Raw genomic sequence first — 25801 nt, 5'->3', positions numbered from 1 at the left:
ATGTGTGTATTTATACACATAATATTTAATATACTAGTATAATGTAATATGCTAGCATGTTATATAATATATACTAGATATACTATAATATAGTATATTGTTTCATATAATATAACATAATAGTATAAATATACACATAAAGTGTGTTTTTTCTGAGTTCTAGTCTTCATAACCCACTGCCTGCTAGCTATTTGTACTTGAGTGTCCCATAAGGTCTTCAAATTCAAAATGTCAAAAACAGAATGCATTATCTTTTCCCCAAAAACTCTTCCCTCTTCTGCACTTTTATCTTTCTGTTGAAGGTACCACAATGCTTCCAGTTACTCAAAATTACTACTCTAGAGCCATCCTTGACTCTTCAGTCTACTATATATTCATATCCAATCAATTGCCAAATCTTATCAATTCTAGCTCCACAAAATATCTTTCAGTAGTACCATCTTCTTGATTCTCAAAGCAACAACCCTCCTCACCTCTTTCTAAATGGTCTCCCTGTCTCCAGTCTATCCTTTCTCCAATCTTTTCCCCTCACACAACTACCGAGTGGCTAGCCCTAAAGCACAGATCTAACTATGACATGCTTTTTTATGAAGTTTTTAACGATCCTATTTTGTTTAGAATAAGTTACAAATTCTCTCATTTTACATTTAAAGCCCTTAACAATCTTGCTTCAATCTATCTTTCTAGACTAATTTCAAATTACTTCCATTGCTCTATTTTCCAGCCAACCTGCTCTACATGTTACCCCTACCTGCACATTCCACTGTATTCCTCTATGCTCCCTCGCACAAGCAGAAAGCATCAGAACTAAGATTTAAATCTAGGTCATGAGATCCCACGTTCAGGACTTTGGCCAGCTATGCTGAGAGTTATGCACTGAGAAAGAATGAATCTCCTGCCAAAGCTTCCCAGACCATTTTTGGACAACTCTCACTCTTAGGAAGTTTTGAGAGGAAAATGATCCGTCTTAGCTTTGTCCCCAGAAAATCAAGCAGGACAACTCTAACTAAAGGAACAACAACAATAAAAGTACAGTAATTGTATACCAGGAAGATAAACACTAATGTCAGAATCCAAAACATGATGGGGAAAGTGTTGTTGATTTCATTTATTGTTTATTGTTCAGTTGTATCCAACTTTTAGCGAACTCATTTGGGATTTTCTTGGCAAAGAGCGATTTGCCATCCCCTCTCCAGGTCATGTTACAGATGAGGAAACTGAGGCAAATGGGGTTAAGTTACTTGGCTAGGGTCACACAGCTAATAAGTGTCTGAGGCCAGATTTGAACTCAGGAGGAGTCTTTATGACTCCAGTCCCAGCATTCTATGGAATGCGCCACCAAACTGTCCCATGACATCATCCAGAATTTAAAATTTTAAGAAACTTAAAACTTTTACATTTTTATCACATCATATCTTTATCCTATCCCATACCCACACAGATCTATATATTTATGTCTATTATATCTATGCATCCTAAAAGGGGGGATAGAACAAAGATATGATGTGATAAAAATGTAAGTTTTAAAATTTGTAATAGTTTCAAGTGTCAAATTTTATGTAAAATCTTTACTTTTTAATAGAGCAGCAAATTTTACTTAAAAAATAACAAATTAGATGTTTTCTCTAAGAACTAAGATAGATATATATATATGTACTTATAAATATATATTATTGTGGGACTGGAGAATATTTGGCTCCCAGACCTTGAAATCATTGCTTGAAATCATCACCCCAGGCAATGGTGAGCTGAAAGCTAGGTACAACAATCTCCCACTGCTTGAATTCTATAAATGTATAAGATTTTATGGCTCACAAATGATGTTATTGATATCTAAATGGCCCTTGGAAGACTTCCCTATGTTTTTATTAAGAACAATGACAAAATGACAAGTAAACATGATGTTCCTAGATAATTGCTTTTTGGTTTTGCTCCTGAAGAACAAGAATGAGGAAGCAGAACAAAGTACTGAATAACCTTTAGTTTCAACTGAATATATCCAGAAGATTTTTTTCTTTCTTTTTTTTGCTTAGGATATACAGGCTCTAAATAGGTTTTAATATTAAATTCTCAAAACTGGATTAAGAATCTTACTTAGTCTTAACAATTGCAAAGAAATTTTTGAATCATGTGCCCCCCCACCATTTTGAATTCCTTTCTTAATATAGAAAAAAAAAAGGTTCATTTTTACAAGTCAGGACTTCATGCATTCTTAAGATTCTTCCTTCACCCTGTAGATAACATTATCCATATCAGATTCAGGTTTAGGCAAAGAAAGAAATAGAAAGTGGAATATAAAAATTGAAATTCTCTGAACTTTCAGGTAAATTATGGATTTCTAATTTGATGTTCTTTTAGTTCTGTTATTTATAAGGATAACTCTATAAGGGTCAAACTGGTTTTCAGCTGGATGAGATTATAAATGTTGACTTTTTTCAACTTTTATGACACTGAAAGAATGCACAAGATCACCCTATGTAAAAGAATAATTTTGCTTTCACTGATATCATTTTGTCATCAAAAGGTTTTTTAGAATTCTAACTTTTGCTTTGAATTATTTTTTCTACCTCCTGTATCTGTGTTCAAGCAGAATAAAACAAAGTTTTTTTTTTTTGTTTTTTTTTAACTTCAATTTCGGAGGTGTCGTAGATTTATTGAAATAGCAGGACCTGGGAGCAACCACATGGTTGCCGTGGATAGAGCACCTGCCCTGAAGTCAGGAGGACCTGAATTCAAATTTGACCTCAAACACTTAACACTTCCTAGCTGTGTGACCCTGGGCAAATCACTTAACCCCAATTACTTCAGAAAAAAAAAAAAAAAAAGATAGCAGGACCTACCCCAGTGACATTTCTCTCTCTCACAGGAGTGGGTACTGTACCAAAGCCAGCTACTGGGAGAATGGCAGCCCCTCAAAGCTGTGTCTGGCCAAGGCTAGGTGGCTTCCTCCTGTTACTGTGTTGCTCTATTTGGGGACAATTGTGGTTCTCCACCCTGTAAAAGAGGCAAGGGCTCCAAGGAGGTCTAGGCCCCGTGCCATGGGTACCATGCTTCTGGCACTGGTTACCTAGGCCCCAACCACACTAAGACATTGGGGCCATCCTGTGTAAGGAGAGAGTAGCCTCCTTGTTTCCTGAGGGACCTCTGAACACCCCTAGTGGAGAGAGAGGTCTAGCCTGGCCCTTGAGGCACAAGCCCTCCCCTCCCCCCAGCCCATTTTCATGGGGGAATTTGCATAGAGGCCAAGTGCCAGGAGGAGGATTCAGCAATGCAAGACAAAAATGAAAAACCAGAAGAAAAAACAACACAAAGAAGACATTGAGCTTTTAATAGTCAAGCTGTCCATTGTTGGCATCTTTCCAACAAGAAACAATCCTGGGGACTTTCAACCCCCTCTCCCAATGAAAAATTACCCCCCCCCCCCGAATCGGTGTTAGTTGTAACTTATAGTCAAAGGTATCAAAATAAAATATGAACTTTTCACCGTGAAACATTTACCTTTTTATCGCATCCCTCTTTGTCCTGTCCGCCTTTCAGGATACATAGACAACCATAAACAAGATAGATGTGTGACAGGACAAAGATGGGATGCGATAAAAAGGTAAACGTTTGAAGCTTTGGACTAGTTCTGAGTTTCACATTTTCTCTAAACTTTTTACATTATTAGCAGGACTGTACATTTTGCTTTGGGGTGGAAAGCCTCGAAGGCTAGGGACTATACCATTTTCCTCCCAATTGGCGGGAAACTTGTGCCTAGGAGTAGGGGCTGAAAGCGCACTTCTTTCCTTCCCTACGGGTCCTTTCAACCCCGCCCGGGGCGCGAGCGCAGCTCGACTTCGGAACCTCGTTTGGACCCCCACGCAGCCGCAGTCTCCTCCAGTGGAAGTTCTTCATCCCGGTCACGTCAAGACTTCGAAGAGTCCGGCTGGTGAGTGAGAGTGGCCCAGGGGGACGGCCGTTGTGTAGCTGCTGCGGGCTAGTGTCCGAGGAGCGGGTGGGCTATTGGGCCACAAACTCAGGGAGGGAGAGAGAAAACTGAGCTGGGTTCGAGCCCCAGCTTCCATGGGGGAGGGGCTGCATTGCATAAGGGATAGAGGGATAGCCCCTCCTACTCCGAAAAGGTGGGGACGCAACGGGAGAATCCTTGTCAGGTGCTTAGCACACAGTCGGTGCCATATAAATGTGAGCTAGTATCCTTGTTAGTCGCCTTCATCATCATCATCATCATTATTATTAATTCTCATTCCTCATAACATCAAGGAAAGCCCAGTGACCTGCATGCGCAAATACCCCCCAAAAAGGGATTTGAACCTTTTTTAATGATGAATCTCTCCTGACAACTAATTTTCCACTTCTGACCTTTCTGTTGCTGTGACACATCAGATATTTAAATTATCTTAAGCAGTGAAAGATGGTCTGGCCAACTGACCCTGGGTCAGGAAGACCCGAGACAATTCCTGTCCCCCAACACATCCTGAATCTCTCACGGCTCTTGACAGCCCTCTAAGGTTGAGGTGCCAAGAAAGTGCCAACCTGAAGGAGCACTTCATCTGAAGGCGAAATTGCACGTTCATTCAGTATTATTTTTAAAAAATCATTGTGACCACATTTTATTTTATTTTTAGGTCAGAAAATGTCTGGAAGTGACAGGGATCCATGTGTTAAGTTTGTGAAGGCTCAGGGAAACTCTGAACTTTTTTTTTCAGCTTTTGGGGTAAGTGCAGTTGGCCATTTGTATTGCCTGGAGTTGTGAATTTGTTTTCATTTAACTTTTGGTGACTTTGATTTATCAAGATATTTACAGTCTAATAAAAGTAGATTTGTAACTAAAATGTATTTCCACAATTATACTATATATTCGTGATGTGTATTATGGAGTTTCATTTGTATGTTCATTTCTGTTAGAGATATTCAATATACCTTGGAAGAACAAGGTATTCACCACTAGAACTTCATTATTTTTTGAAGTTTAATATAATTCACTGGAATAGAATCTTATACTTTTAGAAAAATAATTCCTGGACAGAGTTTTTATGCATTGTTAGAAACAAGATTCATTGAGTGCAGTGTAAATTTTTAGTTCTTTTTCTTTCTCTTCTGTCTATATAGCTTAAAGATATGTGAATAGTTAAAATATACTTTCATTTCACTTTTTGCTACAGTCTATGAAAGAATATCTGTCAGAAGAATATCTCCAAACGCTTATAGAAGAAGAGGCATTGAATGTAAAAGAAAGTGACAAATCACTTTATATCTGTGAACCATTTAGAGGCATTGCCTTTGACCATCTCCAAAAGGTTTGTCACCTGTTTTAGTATTTTACTTGGGACTTTCTGATCTTAGTTCCAATGTCTGTTATTTCTGGGATGATCAGGTTTAGAGAAAATGCAAATGATAAACAGAGGTAGGTAAGGTGATAAATTTTCCAACCACAAAATTCTTAAAGACTATCTGCTAAGTTGTAACATAGTGATATGTGTTGGTGGAGAGAGTACTCAAAATTATAGTACTAATTTTTGAAGAACAGATATAAATACTAGTAAGCTTAAAGTTAAGAAGGTATGTGAAGGGAAAAGTCATCTTTTTTCTACTTAAATGATGTTAACTTTGTCTTTTTTATAGCTTGGCTGTAGAATTGTTGGCCCACAAGTAATTATATTTTGCATACAGCACCATAGATGTGTCCCCAAATCAGAATATCCTGTTTACAATATGATTATGGCAGATATAATTATTTCTTGTACAAGCCTTGACAAAGAAACAAAGGTAAGATAATTTAGTAGAATTTTAATGTAAACATACACTTCTTATATGGAATTTTTTTGTTGATTAAGTTATGTCAAAATATTTTGAATTTTGTTTCATATGTTATAAAGTAAAAAGCCGTAGCTTAGCAATAAAATATTTATCTCTAATTGAGTTATATGCCGCACAACTTATCCTGACCAATGGCATCTCATAACAATGTTCATACAGTATAACAAGACTTCCACATATACATCATGAAGCCTACTTAACCTCATAATTGGTCCAATCACAGGACTATAATTTCACACTCCATATATTCCACTTTTTATACACACCTTACTATTTCCTTTCAGATCATATTGCCTACAATTGCCCCAGTCACTGGATCAAATTGACTGCCAGCCCTTCCCCAGAACCAGTGTTTCTCCTTTTGTAATATTGTTCTGGTTGCAACAAGTGCTTGCTTTGAGTAATTATGCCTATAAATCAGAATGTAGAGATAGGATTGTTTTTTTCAAGGTTGGACTTGGCACTTTTTTTGTTAATAATATTTTACTTTTTTCCCATTTACATGTTGAGATAATTTTTAGCATTCCTTTTTACAATATTTTGAGTTCCAAATTACTCTTCCTCCTTCTCCTCCTCTCTTCCAAAAATGGTAGGTAATTTGATAAAGGTTATATATGTGCTATCAGATTTCCATTTTAATCATAGTTGGGAAAAAACATGAAAAAGAATAATGTGAAAAATACTTTAGTCTGCACTAGAGAGAAAATTTAAAATAAAACAAAGAGTTAATAAAATGTTTTTAGTGTCTTTGAATAGACTCATTCACCATTAGAAGACTTCTCTTTTTCTTTACAAGTCATCTTTTTTCTAAAAGATTCATTTTAATATAACTTTGGTGTTTTGATACATATTATTTTGTTATAGGCTTAGAATAAGGGATGCTAGAGAAAAATAATATTGGTTATTAATGAATATATTTTCTGTCCCTTCTTCTGGCACTCCAGAAAGAAATTCACAAATATGTACAAATGATGGGTGGACGATTTTGCAGAGATTTGAACATGTCAGTAACTCATCTTATTGCTGGAGAAGTCGGCAGCAAAAAATATTTAGTGGCTGCAAGTCTAGGCAAACCTATTCTGCTTCCTTCTTGGATAAAAGAGCTATGGAAGAAGTCACAAGAGAAGTAAGTTTTTTATTGGTTATAAGAAATTAAAACCATTTCTAATCATATGAAAAGTTTCTCTAAATCACTATTGATCAGAGAAATGCAAATTAAGACAACTCTGAGACACCACTATACACCTCTCAAATGGGCTAAGATGACAGGAAAATAAAATGACAAATGTTGGAGGGGATGTGGGAAAACTGGGACACTGATACATTGTTGGTGGAGTTGTGAAAGAATCCAACCATTCTGGAGATCAATTTGGAACCATGCCCAAAAGGATATTAAACTGTGAATACCCTTTGATCCAGCAGTGCTACTACTGGACTTATATCCCAAAGAGATCCTAAAGGAGGGAAAGGGACCCACATGTGCAAAAATGTTTGTGGCAGCCCCCTTTGTAGTGGCTAAAAATTGGAAATTGAATGGATGCCCATCAATTGGAGAATGGCTGAATTATTGTTCTGTAAGAAACAATCAGCAGGAAGATTTCAGAGAGGCCTGGAGAGACTTACATAACTGATGTGAAGTGAAATGAGCAGAACTAGGAGATCATTGTATATGACAACATCAATATTATACGACGATCAATTGTGATGAATGTGACTCTTTCCAACAGTGAGATGATTGATGCCAGTTCCAATGATCTTGTGATGAAGAGAGCCATCTGCACCCAAAGAGGATACTGGGGGAGGGGGACTAAGAGTGGATCACAACATTACATTCTCGCTCTTTTTGTTGTTGTTCACTTGAATTTTGTTTTTTTACTCATTCTTTTTCCTTTTTTGATCTGATTTTTCTTGTGCAGCAAGAGAATTATATAAATATGTTTACACATATTGGATTTAACATATATTTTACCATGTATAACATATATTGGATTGGTTGTCATCTAGGGAAGGGAGTGGGGAGAAGGGGAAAATCTGAAACACAAGGCTATGCAAGGGTCAATGTTGAAAAATTATCCATGCATATGTTTTGAAAATAAAAAGCTTTAAAAAGAAAAAAAGATGATGCATGAAGTCACTTAAATCTAATCCTTATGATCCCCTGAAGAAAGTTTTGTATGTTCTTTCCCTAGTTATTCAGTGACCTGATTAGATTCAATACCGTTTTCTTTTCCAAACCCAGAAGGGTAAAAGTTTCTTAGTCACAGAATGACTGTCTGTGGAAGGCAATGTGATGAGGAAAGAGTATAAGAGCACCTTTGTTCGTTGGAATATGTCTGAGTGTTGAATTAGTCACTCTTTGGGACTCCATTTTTTCATTTGTAAAATGAAGAAATTGTATTAGATGACCTCAAGGTCCCTGCAGTCTCTCCATTTAACTTGTTATGAATTAGTCTATCCTCATAATTTCCCACATGTATAACAAGTTCAAAGGGAAGGTGACTTGTATATGGTAGTTCTTATTTAAATTGTTATGATTGTAAACCTAAAATGTGAGAAAAGAAAATGATGGGAAAACCCAGACTATTTCTAGCATCGGTAAAATATTTACTAATCTTTGGAGCAAATATTTTGTTTAACTTTTTACAGTACAGTAAATGTTTTCCTTCCACTGTTTTATTTTTTCTAGCTCTATGGCACAGCATAAAGATATAAATATGGAAGCGTTTAAATGTCCTTTGTTTTTTGGCTGTACAATTTGTGTTAGTGGTATATGTTCCATTGAAAGAAGGGCAATTCAGCAACTCGCATCTGAACATGGAGGTCAATATATGGGACATCTGCAAATGAACGAATGTACACACCTCATTGTTCAAGAACCAAAAGGTAAAAATGATTCCCCAAAAAAGTAAACCACACCAGAAACAGCTATTGCTATTAATATTTGATTTCTCTTGGTAAAATAGCATATGTGTATGGGCAGAACTAAGATTTTAGCAAAAAGACGTATAGGTAGCTTTCTTCTTCCCCAATCCCCTCCCCCAAATAAAATAGATGTAGGAAATGTACTCGATCAAATCCTGAAAGAAAAAAAAAAAAAAGAAAAGGTCATATCAAGTCATAGGGATGCAGACAGGATGGAGACTGGCCAGAAGTATGCCAAAAAGATTCCTATAGCCTTCAGGGACAATGACTAAAGTAAAGGTAAGAATCCAGAATCATATCAGGGCACTTCCTGTCAGCTTAGGAGGTGCCACCTGGCAGTTCCATCCCTTACCACCCAGGGCAGACTGATGAGCATATCTGTATCTAGGGGTGGCAGTCCATAGTCCTAGGTCCTAGGCTATGGTTCAGATTCCCAGGAATGGATTAGCATCTTAGTTCCAGTTCAGTGTGATTCCTGCTGAAGAAACACAAGAGCAGGAATCTCCAACTAGAGGGAAATTTACACTCTAAATCAACTGGGTTTTCCATCTCACTGATGGTTTACTCTGGCTTAGACCCAGACCCAGGTTAAGAACTTGTAGAGTTCAGACCTAGGAGGCAGTGAGCAAGTGTTGTTTGGATTATATTACTTTAGAAGCCACACACTATAACAACAGCAGTAATGATGATGATGATGATGATGATGATGATGATGATGATGATGATGATGATGATAATGATACCTAGCATTTATATAGCACCTACTATGTGTCAGACACTGTATTTTACAAATATCAGTCCATTTCATCCTCACAATGACTCTTGAAGCTAAGTTCTGTTATCATTACAGATGAGGAATTTTTAAAATAATATTTTATTTTCCCAAATGCATGCAAAGATAGTTTTCAATATTCATCTTTGCTAAACTTTGTGTTCCAAATTTTTCTTCCTCTCTTCCCCCCAACCCCCTTCTCAAAGACAGCAAGCAATTTGATATAGGTGTAACATGTGCAATTCTAAACATATTTCCATATTCATCATGATGTGCAAGAAAAATCAGATCAAAAGGGAAAACACAAGAAAGAAGCAAACAAACAGCAACAAAGAAAAGGTGAAAATACTTTGCTTTGATCCACATTTGCTCTCCACAGTCCTCTGTCTGGTTGCAGATGGCTCTTTCTATCACAAGTCTACTGGAATTGCCTTGAATCACCTCATTCTTGAAAAGAGCCAAGTCCTTCAGAGTTGATCATCACATAATTTTGTTGTTGTTATGTACAATGTTCTCTTGATTCTGCTAACTTCACTCAGCATCAGTTCATGTAAGTCTTTCCAGGGTGTTTCTGAAATCAGCCTGCTCATCATTTCTTATAGAACAATAATATTCTATTAAATTCATACATCATAACTTATTTAGCCTTTCCCCAACAGATAAGCATCCACTCAATTTCCAGTTCCTGAGAGAAACATTTTTAAGTGACTTGTCCAAAGTCACAAAGCTTCTGAAACTGGATTTGAACTCTTCCTGACTCTAGGCGCAGTGCTTAATGCATTGAACTACCTAAATGACAAGAAAGCAGCCATTAGATCAACCTAGACCTTCCCATCAAAGTGCCCAGAGCTTTGTCTTAACATTATGTCCAAAGTCAAGAAGTAGACTGGCAGAATGAGCAAACCAAAAAAAGGGTCCTTCCACAAAAAGATGTTATGATGCCATGGTTATCCAAGTCAATCTGAAAAGAAGAGAGTAATTCCAAAACATCTACAAGCAAAGCCTCAAAGTAAAATTCGGCTGGTTACAAGTTCAACTAAAATTCCTAGAAGAGTTTAAACAATAGTTTAAAGAGTTTTTAAAAACTTTTTAGCAAAATGAGAGCATTGGATAAAAAAGTAGAAAAGAAACAAGAGTCATGGAAGAAATTATTACGAGGAAGTACAGTTTAGTTCAAAAGGTATAAAATTTTGCTCAAGCAACAAACTTAGAAAATTACAGTGGACCAAAAAGAAGCTATTGACTCTATGAGATAATAAGAAATAGTTAAATATATATATATATATATATATATATATATATATATATATATATATATATATATATATACATATAAATTCTGAAAAAATTGAAGAAAATATTAGCTACCATATAGGAAAAACAAATGGCCTGGAAAACAATTCACTTAGAAAAAGCTTAGAAATCACAAAACTACCTGAAAGCAATGACCAAAAATGGGGCTAGAATCATATTTTAAGAAACCTTAAAAGAAAACTCATAGGATCTTTTTTTTTTTTATTATATATATATTTTATAATATTATCCCTTGTATTCATTTTTCCAAATTGCCCCCCCTCCCTCTATTCCCTCCCCCCGACGACAGGCAATACTATACATTTTACATGTGTTACAATATAGTCTAGGTACAATACATGTGTGTGAATATTATTTTCTTGTTGCACAATAAACATTAGAATCCGAAGGTACATGCAACCTGGGCAGACAGATATTAGTGCTAACAATTTACATTCGCTTCCCAGTGTTCCTTCTCTGGGTATAGTTATTTCTGTCCATCATTGATCAACTGGAAGTGAAACTCATAGGATCTTTTAGAATCACAGAGTAAAGTAGAAATAGGAGCAATCTACTTGTCACCTTCTGAAAGAAAATCAGCAGGAACATTAGAATCAAAAGTAAGAGCTTTCACATCAAAAGAAAAATTAACATGAAAAAGAGAAGAAAAAATCCAAGTACTAAGAGCCACAGGACCATAGAAGAATTTGTACCATTATTATAAATGAGTGAAAAACTTAGAATATGATATTCTAGAAGACAAAGGATTAGATCTACAGCCAAGAGTTATTTATCCCACGGATGAGAGGGTATTGGGGAACCAAGATGAAGAGATTAAGCTTTAATCCACTGTCCTAAACACTTTAGGAATGTTATTTTATTTGATCTACTCAACAACCCTGTGAAGCAAGTACAATTTTTATCATTTTCTAGTTGAAGAAACTGAGGCAAACCCGTGATTTGCCTACGGTCACATAACTAGTAAGTTGCTGAAGTCAAATTTGAACTCATCATTACAAAAGATGACAAAATTGAAAAGGCAAAAGCTGTCAAAGATTTAAAAACAGATCATTATAATCAACAACCAAAATCCTAGAACATTAATAATGAAACATGCTACCCATTTCTTGATAGAAAGGTGACTAAATAGAGAATGAGACAGATATGTGCATTTTTTTTTCTTTTAAGACATGACCAAGAGAGAAATTTTTCTTATATGTTATACATGTTTGTAGTGAATTTTGTTTTTCTTTAGTTCTCAATTTGTGGTAGGGACAAGGTGAAAGGGCAGATTTTTGCTGATTGAAAAAGTGATGATGATAATACAGGAGCTGAGGAAGAGTCCTATGCCTTTCATTTTCTATAGGAGCAGCTTAAAATATATATATAATTTTCCTTGCATGTTGTCATGCCATATGTTAAGTTAAAAGCCATTAAGTAGCATTTTTATAATTTCATTAAATCTTATGTATCTCTGTTTTTTTCAATTACTATTTTTCCTCCAAATATGAACTACATGGGAAAAAGAAGGGTTAGAGAGCAAAAACATTTTTAAAATAATAATTATTAGTGGCTGTATCTACACAGACAAATAGATGAAATATTTTTACTAAATTGAATAATTTTCTTGTGTTCTTAGAAATTGGTTGAGTGAATTGTTCTTCTTTAAGAGTCAGTCCAGTCACTGAATGATTGTATGGGTACTATTTTCCAAGAATAATGAGCCAGGCAGGGAAGGATATGTTATGGATAGCAAAGAATATTTTTTTTAATGTGGTGAGATGACTTGGCCTCTAGCATTTTGCTAAAGAATAACATGTTCTCACATTCATATCAGAGTTGACAAAATTTTTTCCTCACCGCACATCCTACTAAATAGATGTGTAAATATTCCTATCTGTGTTTTAGACACGAGGAAGCTGAAATTCAAGAAAGTTAAATGATTTACCTGGGGTCAGCACCAAGAGTGAATCCACATCCGATGTCTTCTGACTCCTAGTCCATGCTCTTTTCTTTTCCTGTGCTGCTTCTCACTAAAATAAAGACCTGTATGTGGAATTCCTGAAATGCTTTCTGAGCTTTTCAGTATCTGTACAAATAGACTTGAGAGGGGGACTTGCTACTGTGCTTCCTTTTTTATTATCTTTGGTTGTGTTTGCTGAACTACCTCAGTGGAAGAGATGTTCTTATTCAGGGTCATGAATGTAAAGCTAAGACTGGAGTACAATATAGAGATTGTAATTAAATGTTTATTAAGTTGCTACAGCTACAGGAATCCAAGAACTGGTTTTTAAGACTATCTGAGGCAGAATTATAATTTGGTCACTTCTTCCATCTGATCTTATTTTCTCTGCAGCTATGGAGTGATGTGCAGCATATTAAAATAATTGGAGAAGAGAACAGTTATGTATAGAATTGATTCCAAATTGAGTTAGCTTGATATTAGAATAGTTTTGCTTTTAAAATACTGAATTTTATTATGTTTGTACTTTGACATACATACATATATACATTTTCTCATGTATAGATACACACTTACTTACATTATGATGTTTTAACTTTGAAATATGTCTGTGTATGCTTAACTGGGGGCACCTAGATGGTACAGTAGATAGAATGCTGGGCTTGAGTCTGGAAGTTCAAATCTGGCTTCATACTTAGTATAGCTATGTGACCCTGGACAAGTAACTTGATCATGTTTGCCTCAGTTTTCTCATCTGTAAAAATGAACTAAGGAAAAGGCAAGCTACTCTAGTACCTTTCCCGAGAAAACCCAATGGGGTCATGAGTTAGACACTATTGAACAACAACAACATCCATATTGAGAAAAATGATGTTATTGATGAGCATAAACTGATATTTTATGAAATGGGAGTAGGTGTGCCCAGTTCTTTGGGTACTCACCAAGAAAGGCATCAGTGAAGTGGATGGCAGTCAAAGTTTAATTAGGCACAGAGGGTACAAAGATAATTGTTGAGAGGATAAGTGACATGGAAACTGGGGACAAAATCATAAAGGAAGGCAAGCAATAGTTGAAAGAAGATCAGGAAAGGGAAAGGGAAAAGAGTAGCAAGTAATCATGGTTTTTACAGTTGAGAGTACTCAGCTGCATGCATCTGATAGAGATGGAAGAGTGCTCAGTGTGGCAGAAGTTTGAGGTCTCATTCTTTTATGTTTGGGGGGATAGAGTTTTCTGTGCTACCTTGAGGTTAATTTTAACATATCCAGTGTTGTGATAATTTATAAACTTACTATACTGACTATAAGGGGGTGGGGTGGGTAGGTAGACCAGAAAAATATATAATTTTAACACAGAGCACTATAACTTATAGTCATTATATAGGATGAGCATTTTCCAGTATTGTAATTTAATTCTGATTTTTTTTCACCTGAATTTGAGAAATTAAATAATTATGTGAAAGAATTCATATATTGTAATTTCTGTCTTTTTGTACATGGTAGGTCAAAAATATGAATATGCCAAAAGATGGAATATACATATTGTGACAGTTGAGTGGTTTTATCATAGTATTGAAAGGGGCTTCTGTCAAGATGAAGCTATGTACAAAACAGAGTCTATATCAGAAACAAAGAATGAGCCATGTGTTTCAACTGCTGCAGGCCAGAACAATGAAGCTGGTGGTAAGTTGCTCATTATAACTGGTCGTTTGTTTAGCCTTGATTACCGCAGTGATAGTTGTTTTATTAATAGGCTCATTAACTGTTTCTTATTCAAAAATTGAATGTAGCATTATGCTTTCTTTCGTTTATAAATTTTACTACAATAGAAAAATATTTTTTCAGAATTATTCAGGGTTTCAGTTCATTTTATATTATATATAATAGCTATGTTTATTAACAAATTATGTTCTGTTTATCTCATATTTTGTCTTTTAGCAAAATTGCTGAATCTTATCTTTGAAATTAAAAAAAAAACTTATCAATTGAAAAATAAAGCTCATCAAAGGAAAACAATAGTCATTGAGTACCTGACTCCTTTTTGCATTGTCTTCAATACATTTTATATATAGGTTATACTCTTGCAAATGTATGTCACATTTCTAACATCCATTCAGGTTACACGAATGAATCTATACATAACTCAGTTGTGAACAACAGCTTGGGATCTCTGCTTGAGAATCTACAAAATCTGGATATCAATGCATTTCAAGGACCTGTGAATTTACTAGATGGCTGTCGGGTAGGTCTACTCAATTGATGAACTCTATAATGATTTTCAGCATTCTTTAGCCTTATAATTATAGCCTTCTATAGTTGGGGCCCTGCTTATCTTCAAACCTGACCTTGTATTACTCTTTTAGGTGAAACTTTTCCTTCAGCCAAATTGGTCTGTTCACTATCTCCAGTTATACTTTTTGCATCTTTCTATCTCCACATACTTGCTCATTCTGTCCCTATTTGGGGGAATGTTCTGTTTCTCCAACTCTTCTCTTTCTAACCATGATCTGCTCGATTTATAAGACCTAGTTGGATTTTTGAACTCCTTGATGAAGACTTTTCTATTTTTATTTCTTTTCTATTCTTCTCTGAAATTTTTTTCTACCACTCATTTGGCTTTTGTGATCTTTCTTACATCATGGTTTAATTCTTAACTTATTTACAATTTTCTTTTAGTCTTGTTTTTCCAAATGTATTCTGGGCTCTTTAAAAAGTGTTAATATACTATATTTTATCTCCTCTAGTGACTAGCATTGCTTTTAAATATAGCTTTGCACATAAGAAGAGAGCCATAAATATGAATTGATCCATGTTTTCCATGTCTTTGGTGAAAGAAAAAGGGTATATGTAATTATCCCCATTTTATAATGAGCACAACATTGAAATTATAAAGTGCTTAAATTTATTCAAGAACATGTTCAGGACTCCGCTGTACTATATTGATGAGAACGTATCATTTACTTATTCTTGTCTTTTAAATCCAGCATGTGTGTGTCTCTTGTCTTCCTTGTTAAAATAAAACTTTCACTTCCTAGCAATCAAGATAATTTACAGTGGGGGAGAGAGGTGATAGAAATTCTTGTTTAAAGGAATCATCAAAGCATGCTATTGTCTTTTCATCATTCACTTTATAGAGGTTTATCTAAGACCTATTATGTACCACATACTCTGATAATAGTATTATTTACTGATGCACTGAATTGTACATAACAGTTACAGAACAAGACAAGGTTCATTCAACAAGCATTTATTAAACACTACCTTCAAGCCACTAGATTAAGTTGTAGGGATTCAAATCAGAAACAACATAGTCTTGACCTCAGGAAATTTACATTTTGGAAGCAGATAAAATATATATCAAGTCAAACTAAAAAATATAAAGTTGTTTTTGGTGAGGCAAGAATGCCCTAAGCAAGGTATATGAGGATAGCTTATTAAAGGATCATGGGCTGGAGGGAGGAAGGTGAGAATTTTAAGAGAGAAGTTAAGAAAGGGAAGACATGCATAAAAGAGAGGGAATGAGGTGTTTGATGAGTCTCAAGTATAAGAAGCATATTGAGAGTCAGGGGTAGAGATAGCCTAGAAAAAAAGTTGATCACATTATACACATCTGTAAATGCCAAATAGGAGTTTATGTTTTATTCTAGAGGTATTAAGGAACCACTGTTTTTTAAGGTGTGGAGCAAAAAAAAAAAAAAAAAAAAAAAGACCTTTGCTGTAGAAATATCATTTGGCAGCTCTGTGGATATTGGTTTGGAGAGAAAAAGAAACCAGTTAGGTGGTGGGAGTAGTCAAGGCAGTTGATGATAAAAATACCTGGACTAAGTTTGTGGTTATATCAGTAAAGACAGAACAACAAATAAATCTTTTAAATGGCAGAATTGACAAGATGTAGCAATTGATGGTTATGGAAGTGAGGGAGAATGAAGTAAAAAATGACGCCAAGGGTTTAAAGCTAGGTGAGTGGAAGGGTAGTAGAGCCTCCAAGGGGAAAAGGGAATAAGAGGAGTGAAATTCAGGGACAAAGAATGAATTCCAATGTGAACATTAAATATATAATAAGAATTTAATGGTGTAGAGTAGATGAAAGGTATGAGAGGAAAGGGCCAAAAACCAATATTCCTGGGAATGGATTCAGATGGGCTTAGATCTTGAGCTGAATCTCAGAAAAAGGATAGAATAAGCATAATAAGGAAAAAAGATGAGTGGATATTGCAGCCAAAGGATGTGACCAACAGTGGGGAGGAAGGAATGGGTCCTTGCATGGGTTAGGGAACATTTCTTTTTTGCTACAACGTTTAGGACTTAAAAGACCCATTGCAACTTAAATGAGCAAAAACATCAAGTTCTCAAAGAGAAACAGAGAGGCCAACAAATAGCTTTGGATTAGGGGGAATAGTAGAAAGAGTAAAGAAGCCCTGAGTAAGTAATGGATCTGACACTTACCAACTTTGTCATTCTTGTACACAAGAATGTAATGTAATATAATTTTTTCTTAATCTCCTATTTCCTCATCTGTAAAATGAGAATATTAGGCATTGTCCAAAGCTCCCCCACAGAGTTACTGTGAGGAAAATGCTTTGTATGCCTTTAAGTTCTATGTATTTCTGAGCTATTTTCATGTCATACTTAGAGTACCTTACTTTGTGATTGCACTGGTTTTGCAACTTCAAAATCAAGAATATACTCATAACATAAAATATGTTTGGGAGGTTGTTGCTAAATTATATAATGAATTTATTCTTTACTTTAGTCTAAAGCGAGTATTTTTCTATTCTCTCTATGCAGATATACCTTTGTGGGTTTCATGACAAAAAGTTAGATCAAGATAAACTGAGAAGACTCATTAATAGTGGTGGTGGAGTTTGCTTTAATCAGCTCAGTGAAGATGTGACCCATGTTATTGTTGGAGATTATGATGATGAGTTAAAACAGTTTTTGACTAAGTCAACACACAGGTTCTGACTGTTTTCATTTTAAAATAGTTTCCACAGTGATAAGGATTTTTCTTATCTTGCAAATTATAAAAATGATTGAAGTAGAGGCTTATTATTTAGAAACTTGTAAAAAAAAAAACAAGTAAGGAAAAAATAATCCTCATACCTCAAACTAATATGTTACAACTCTTATCGCTGTTTTCATAGGCCTCATGTAGTGGGAGCAAAATGGTTGCTGGAATGTTTTAATAAAGGTTACCTGCTTCCTGAGGAGCAATACAGCCAGTTGAATTACCAGCCAGTTGAGATATACATATCAGAACAACCAGGAATGAAAACGAATAGCAATTTTCCCAAGATAGAATTTGGAGATGCTAAGAAGCATCAGCAAACTGATGAAGAGTTATTCTCTCAAAATGACAATGATGACATGATGATAGGTATGAACTATTTAAGTCAGACATGTTTTTGAGAAAAATTTACTTTCTTAAAACTATTTCCAAAATTTGGTTTTGATAAGCTCAGTTTTTATTTTCATTTAACTTATTTGTCTTTAAAACACGCCTGTGAGATAGACAAATATTTTTATCCTTTCCTTTGAAAACTATGAAACTCAGACACTGAAGAGATTTAAGTTTACCTCTTGATAGCTAAGCAGCAACTAAAACTCGAAGTCTCATCCCAATTTCATCAGTATTCTATCCAGTAAAATTTACTTGCATCTCAGTATAGTTTAGTATAAGATTAAAACCTTAGGTAGTATGGGTTGGTGTTGTGGTTTCTAAACTGAAAGAGGAATTCATATTGGTTTCTTTTTTATTTAAACAACTTTTGAAGACTTAACTCTGGCCACTGCAAAGAGCAACCTCTATACATAGGTTTCTAATTCTGACTACAACTGCTTCTTGAAAATCCTAACAATAAACAGCCCTATGGGTGAACTCAATTTCCCTTTTAATGCCCAACCAATCAAGAAATTTTGTAAAAATTATTTTGTTCTCTCCCTCCTACCGCTCCCCAATTAAACAAAAGCCTTGTAATAAATATATGTAATCACACAAGACAGACTCCTGCATTTAACAAGAACTTTTAAAGTATCTGCCCTGGGGATAAAAAGACAAAAGCTAAACAGGATCCCCAGGTAATTCTAAAGGAAGAGGAACACACTATGCAAATGTACAGGTAGATACAAAGCAGTAAAATAACCATGTGGGGAAACAGTCTATTGTTTAGGCCAAGACTTTTAGGAAACTGGACATCTGTGGCAGAGCTGTGGAGGTGAAGCATTATATGTGAGAACACAAGGCTAGTTTGGGTTGGTCATAGATACATGGAAGGAAGAAATGTTTCATAAGACTGGAGGAGGGAGAATGAGACCAGCTTGGAAAGAGCTTTAAATGCCCAACAGGAGTTTTATAGCTGTCCCCAGAGGTAATAGGGAGTTGCTGAAATTTATTGAGAAGGATGGGGCACGGTTTGATCTGTGCCATAGGAAAAGGACTTTGGCAACCATGTAGGGTAAGAATTTGAGTATGAAGAAACTTGAGGGGAAAACTCCTTTTCCTGGGTACTTTCCCCATATGTCTGTTGTCTCCCCAACTAAAATATAAGTTTCTGAATAGCAGGGTCTGTCTCATTTTTATATTTGCATCCCCATTACTTAGCACAGTGCTTAAATAAGCATGTAATATGTAGTTCTGCATTAGTTCAGTTGATGCTTGTGAATAGAGAGAAGGGGATGGATGTAAGAGATGTGATAGAAGTGGAAATAACAAAACTTGGCCTGATTGGATATGTGGAGCTGAGGGAGAATCCAGTTGAGGATGACTCTAGGTGATTGGAAGGGCAGTGATATCCTTAACACAAATAGGAAAGTTGGGAAGAAGGGGTGGATTTGGGAAAAATAATGAGTTCTGTGGAGGACACGTTGATTTGGAGATGCCTCAAGGATATCCACTTCAGTTCAAATGAGACTGGACAATCAAGCTTAGAGGCTGGTTCTGGACATACAGGTTTGTGAGCCATCTCCATAAAGAAGAAAATGAAAATTATCATAACTCATTAGGGAAATTTAGCAGGCATGTTTTATAATTGATAAATATTTAAGTGCTTTCTCTGGCATAGAAGTGTGCTAAATCCTGTTAAGGATATAAAAGAATGGTGCATGATTGAAGAGCTTGCAGGCTGGCTAGAATCTCTTAAAATGTTTTTCTTCCTGCAGTTTTTATAACTCGTTGCTTTCATGGATATTGTGATTTAATTAGGAATTTGATACTTTTATTCATTATTAATACTGCACTTTGGAGAACATATCCTTATTTTGTAAGATGTATAGTCTGTGATCATTTACCATTGGTCCAGTTAACCTTTTTTCAGCTCGACCTTATTCTAAAGAGTGACCTTTTGGGGAATCTTTGACTACTTATTTAGCTCAGTTGTTATGTTTAGAGATTCCAACCTCATTAGTAGAATGAAGTCGTAGAAATTTCAGCAATATTGCAGTTTATTTTGTTTGTGGTTCAGACTTGAGATTTCATTAGTACAGGGAATTCTTTCTTGAGGAAACTTCTACCTACTGTTCTAAGGTTAAGCTACTTGTGTAGGGTCACACATCCAATAGGATTTAAAGGTGGGACTTTGACTTTAGCTCTTCTTGACTCCAAGGCTGGTGTTCTCTACCCACGCCATCCTGAAGAAATGCATGATTTTAGGAGATTGTTTTTTTTAACCCCTTAACTTTATGTAGTCATCACCCTATCTACTGCAATAATAATGCCCTTGTAATCACCTTAAGTAGGCATTTCATCTAATAGTACAGAATATCTCCCAATTAGATGAATTGCTGTCCACGTCTTATAAATCTTCTACAGTAAATCTACCCATTTTTAAAAGAGATTTTTCTCTAAGATTTTTTTAACATTTCATGCTAATATAGAAAATTGGCAAAAACGGGAATTGTCATTGTTGGAATTGAATACTGTAAAATTATAATGACCAAACAAGTTTGACCATAAAAGAGAGAGATGAAAAACAATAGCTTCTACTGCTTCTTTACACAATTGGAGAAGCTATCAGAATACAGTATTTGATGTGAGACTTTTTTGGTTTATTAATTACCCTTTTCTTCCTTCCTCTTATTTAGTATTATAAGGGATGGCCCTTTAGGAAGGGGTTAGAAGGGATACAGTGGGGAATGTAAGTATTGTTTTAAAAAAAAAGCTGTTAATAAATATTTGCTTATTTCAAAAAATTCCATAGTTATCACTTTTATAAAGACCTGGGCTGACCATTTATTAACTTCCTTTTCCAGTCATATATTTTTCAAATGACATCTTTTATGCCACATCTTACATGAAAATCATCATTGGTAATAGCTTATCTCTATTGCCCTTTGAATCACTTGTAATTTTGAATCTTTAAAGAGATTATGATATGGCTTCATTTGTAGCTATGTAGAAAGTACTAGGAGAATATTAGTATTAGAAAAATTGATTTTTGTGTTTGAAAATATCTTGGAATTGTTGAAAGTGTTAGATTATCATATTATAATCTATTCTTACTTCTTCCTCCTGTATGATTCTGGGCCAGCTCATTGTCCATTTTCAGAATCTGTCTAAAAAAATGCATACTAATATATTATATCAAACTGTATACCATACTCTGAAAAATAGACATTCTTCATCCATTTTTTTATATGATGGTTTATCTCTTTTGTGTGTTCATAGGTCTTATTGACAAAGCCCGAAAAGCAAGTCTTGGTATTGTAAAAAAAATTATAATAATAATGTATTTGGAGTCAGAGGGCCTGAGTTCAAGTCATAGACCTGCTGCTTTCTATTAGTGTGATTTTAGGCCAGTTACATCACCTCTGGACCTTGATTTTCTCCTTTATAAAGATGGTTGGACTGGATTTTTTCTAAGGACCATCCAGCTCTAAATATCATTCTTTGTAGCATTCAAATTTGTGATGTGTTCAGCACAATATCAGCACACAGGAATATTTAGATATAATCTATTCCATTTTGGTCTTCTTTGTTGCCATTTTATAGTCTGATTTTTGTCCCATTTGTTCACTATCTTCCTTTCTTTAGGTTCCTTCAGAGTCATAGGTTTCTTTTCTCTGTGCTTGATCTGATCTGGCTCTTTCTTATTCCTCAGATACATACATTTGTGCTTTGGGGCTTGCCATGTACATGTGTTTGCAGAGGGAAGTGATACCAGGATCTTTGAATCCAAATGTTGTGTGGTTCCTCTGTTACTGATTATTGACAAATATATCATTTAAAATTATTCCCTTTTCCTCTCTGAGAGTGCACAGTAAAATATAGTATATCTAATCTAAATACGCTTTTAAAAATGAGACCTAGTAGTCTAGATTTAAAATTTTTTAATTTTCAACTAATTGTGATTTAGAGATTATTTGAAATCTTTTGGACACTGTCACTCCATAAGTGAATTTTACTGGCACTCACCATATATATATATATATATATATATATTTATATACACACATATATATCTATTATATAAGTGAGTGAAAAAAATAATTATAGAACTCACATTCCATTCCACCATGCACATGTGAAGATTGTGCTTTGTTTTATAATTTCAGCGACAAATTATCTCTGCTCAGAAATTTGACATAATAGATTATGTAATTTTAAATGTAAATTTGCTTTTATTGAGAAATATTTTTCCTTTCTTTTCAGATAATGATGAGATGTCTGGAGCTAGGATCTTTAATGATGCCCCTCATGTCACTGGACAAATAGAGAATCAGTCTTCTTTTGGCCACAATTTAATGCCTGAGACTCCTACAATTATTGAAGGTTTATTTAGCCAGAAGAGTTTCCTTGTTCTTGGTTTTGATAAAGAAGATGAATCTGTTATTGCCAAAGCTATTAAAGAAAATGGTGGAAAAATATTGCCCCTCCAAAGCAGAACTGTTGTCAACTATGTTGTGGTTCCTTTGCTGGGGTGTGAAGTGGAGTTGGCTGTAGGAGAAATTGTTACAAATACATGGCTGGTAAGAGAAAACTACTTTATGGTTCAAGTAATATTGTTAGAAATAGAAAAGGATGAGAATTGTGGTTGAAGGGTAGCTCTGAATACAGAGAAGGTGATTTATTATTGCACATAAAGTTCTGCTTTAGATAAAGTTTGATCTGAGTCTGATTGAGATATTAGGATTCAGAAACAAAATAAATGTTGAAATTGGAAAGTAAATGGTTGCTATCTATGGGCCCACGTGATTCCTGGCATAAGAATAAGGTGATAATGAGGCTATCCTGCCTTTACCTGCATACTTGCTTGCTTATTGGTTTTTCCCTAAAACTTGCTTCATGATGTTTTTCAGAAAGCTTTTTATGAAACTGGAGAGAAAGAAAGTAAAATATTAATTTAATGCACCCCCGAGGGGAAACTTAATTTTAAAGAAAAGTTCAGTGACTACAGTCATGGCTAATCTGATGGATTTTAATAGTCTAATGAATTAATTCACTTCAGTCCCTTTATTCCTTAAGATTGGAGGGAATTTTGGCAGACCTGGGATTTCAGGACGTTAGGGAACTTTTGAGAAGAAACTCCTTCTACTATTGTAGATTAACACGGGCTCCACAATTTAAGAGTCTTAAAGAGGTACTTGAGACATTGAGAAGCCCTGTGACTTGCCCAAGGTCACCCAATCAGTATGTATAAGGTTCAAGAATTGAGCTCTTCCTGATCTAGAACTAGCTTTCTATCTATTGCTATATTTTACCTCTTAACTAAAAAATATATTCTTTATTCTGCTTATTTTATAGAGGAGAATAAAAAGGTGTAGAGAGTGAAAATATATTGAAAATAAATTTAAGTATTAAATTTTTACTAAGGCAAAACTAATGCTTCTCGTTTAAACAAAAGCTTTTATAGCTAAACTATCATCTATCCCAATTAATTCCTTATCCGTGCTTTTGTCTTCTCTCTTGTTAGATTACTTGTATGGAACAACAAACTCTTTTTGCCCCAGAGTCAAATCCACTTTTCTCACCACTACCAGTATTTAAAGGAAATGGTACTCCTTTAGAAAACTGTGTTCTTTCATTCAGCCAATTTATTGGAGCTGAGAAAGATTCATTGGCATACTTAGCACGTCTGCTTGGAGCAAGGTGTGTATTCTAGACTTGATGTGCACTTTTTTTATTTCATTGGAAAAATATACAAAATAGAATTCAAGTTTATATATTTGTACTATTTATGTCTGTGTAATATGGTTTAAAGAGTCTACTCCTTGAGCAAGCTACATGCTATTAATGTACTTCTTATGGCATGAATCAATTGAAAGAAAAGAGATTATCAGTGAAACAATTCCATCCTTTATCCTTATACTAGAGATTATGCTACCTCTAACTCCACAATTGTGTGTATCCATTGCTAATATACAGTATAAAATAAACTTGAGCCTTTGTTCAATTCTAGTCTAACACTTGACCAGTGCTTAATGGATATCTCCACCTAAATATCTTCTGGCATATCAAAATTGACATATTAAAAACTGAACTTTAGCATTGCTGTCCTAAATATCATCTCTAAAACTCCCTTTTTTCAGATGGTGACATCACTATTTTCACAAAAAAATCAAGATTTGAAATTGCAAAGGTATCTTGACTTTCTTCTCTCTTACCATAATCAATTATTTGACATACTTCTAAGTTTTCCACCAAAACAACTATTATATCTAAACCCAAATCTTACTCTTTTATCTTGTTGCTCTATTCCGTCTCTTAAATAGATTACACTATCTAGAGCAATACCGCAGAAATCCTGCTTGCCTCTTATAGAGCAGTGAGTTTGCAGTTTTGGAATCCTGTCCAGGGCAAGAGCTGTCCTGAGTTGGCAGACTTGTGATCCCCTGTCTCCCTTTTCTTCTAGTATCTTTTAATTCTGTAAAGATTAACAAAGTCCCTGTTAATATATCCACCCACCATTCTTGTGATTCCCTAGAACAAAACTTTGTTTCCCCATTAGAACAGAAGCTTCTTGAGGGCAAGAAGTAGTTCATGTTTGTATTTATATCCTCAGCATCTAACAGTACTTTTTTGCTCATTCTTTTCCTCCACTCATACTGCTACTACCCTATTTTAGGCCCTGATTACCTATTCTCCTGGATTATTTAACAGCTCCCAGCTTCCATACCTTCAGGTTCTTTCTTCTCCATTCTATCCTTCATTCCACTGCAGGAATAATCTTTCTGAAGCACAGGTCTGACCATGTTATTCATTCATTGGCTCAGAAATCCTCAGTGACTTCCAGTTCTCTCTGTAGTATGAAATACAAGATTCTGAGCCTGGACATTTGAAGTGCTCCCCATTCAGCTTCCAGGTTCCTTTTATAGCCTTAGTTCCTAACACACACACACACACCCTTTACACCTTCTCTTCTAAGCTGGATGTGCCATTCTGCAACAGTACATTCCAGCCCAAGTGATCTCTATGTCTTGAATGCAGCAGTCCTTTTTTACCTCTATCTTTGAGGATTCTCCTGCTTTAGTATTCAGCTCCCCTCCTCTCCTCTGGGTACCCTTCCCTAGCTTCTCCCATCTGTTCTTCATCCTATTATGCTTTGTCTAGATCTTTCCTTTGCCTCTCTTGTTTGTTCCTCCCATGCCTTTTGCTTACCTGTGTCCTTGCCCTGTCTTCCCCTTCCTAGCCATTCCCAAGTAAAATGTCAACATCTTCTTGGGAAGATTTATTGGAAAGCGATGCAGAGGTGAAAGAAGCAGAACCAGGAAAAGTGTCCTCATAAGGACTGCAGTCTTAGAATTAAGAAAGAAAGAAAACAAAAATCTTGCAACTTACAATGACTTCAGTTCTACTCCAGGGAAGAGATGAAAACATGCAGCTGTCTTCCTTCTTTGCAAGTTGGGCAAACTCTTTCTTGTAGAAAATTACATATAATGTTGGATTCTGGCAATATGAGAGCTTTGCAAAACTGCTTCTCCCCCCACCCCAATCTTTTTTTTTTTAATCTTCCTTACAAGGAATTTCTAACTGAATGGAGAGGAAGAAGGAAGATGTTTGAAAATGAAAGTGATAAGGAAAACAAAAAATCATTTTTTTAAAGA

General features: G+C 35.2%; 1 protein-coding gene across 3 annotated transcripts in view; it reads left to right on the top strand.

Annotated features, from left to right (window-relative positions):
- Positions 1-3618: 3618 nt before the first annotated feature.
- The window catches only part of LOC141544729 (DNA topoisomerase 2-binding protein 1-like), a 28172-nt gene continuing 5989 nt past the window's right edge, over positions 3619-25801 (top strand). The window contains exons 1-12 of one of the 3 annotated variants that reach the window (XM_074271209.1): positions 3619-3928; positions 4626-4714; positions 5163-5297; positions 5623-5766; positions 6762-6943; positions 8504-8700; positions 14267-14446; positions 14881-15005; positions 17552-17721; positions 17908-18140; positions 22410-22726; positions 23671-23846. In XM_074271209.1, coding sequence (XP_074127310.1) covers positions 4634-4714; positions 5163-5297; positions 5623-5766; positions 6762-6943; positions 8504-8700; positions 14267-14446; positions 14881-15005; positions 17552-17721; positions 17908-18140; positions 22410-22726; positions 23671-23846 — 1940 coding nt within the window. In that variant the 5' untranslated portion in view covers positions 3619-3928; positions 4626-4633. Of the gene's footprint in view, positions 3995-4625; positions 4715-5162; positions 5298-5622; positions 5767-6761; positions 6944-8503; positions 8701-14266; positions 14447-14880; positions 15006-17551; positions 17722-17907; positions 18141-22409; positions 22727-23670; positions 23847-25801 lie in introns of all 3 variants that reach the window. The other 2 variants (XM_074271208.1, XM_074271207.1) reach the window with 2 other exon arrangements.

Source organism: Sminthopsis crassicaudata, chromosome 5, assembly GCF_048593235.1.
Source record: "Sminthopsis crassicaudata isolate SCR6 chromosome 5, ASM4859323v1, whole genome shotgun sequence".
NCBI classification, from domain to species: domain Eukaryota; kingdom Metazoa; phylum Chordata; class Mammalia; order Dasyuromorphia; family Dasyuridae; genus Sminthopsis; species Sminthopsis crassicaudata.
Note: the sequence above shows the minus strand (reverse complement) of the source record. Positions and strands in the feature narration are given on the sequence as shown.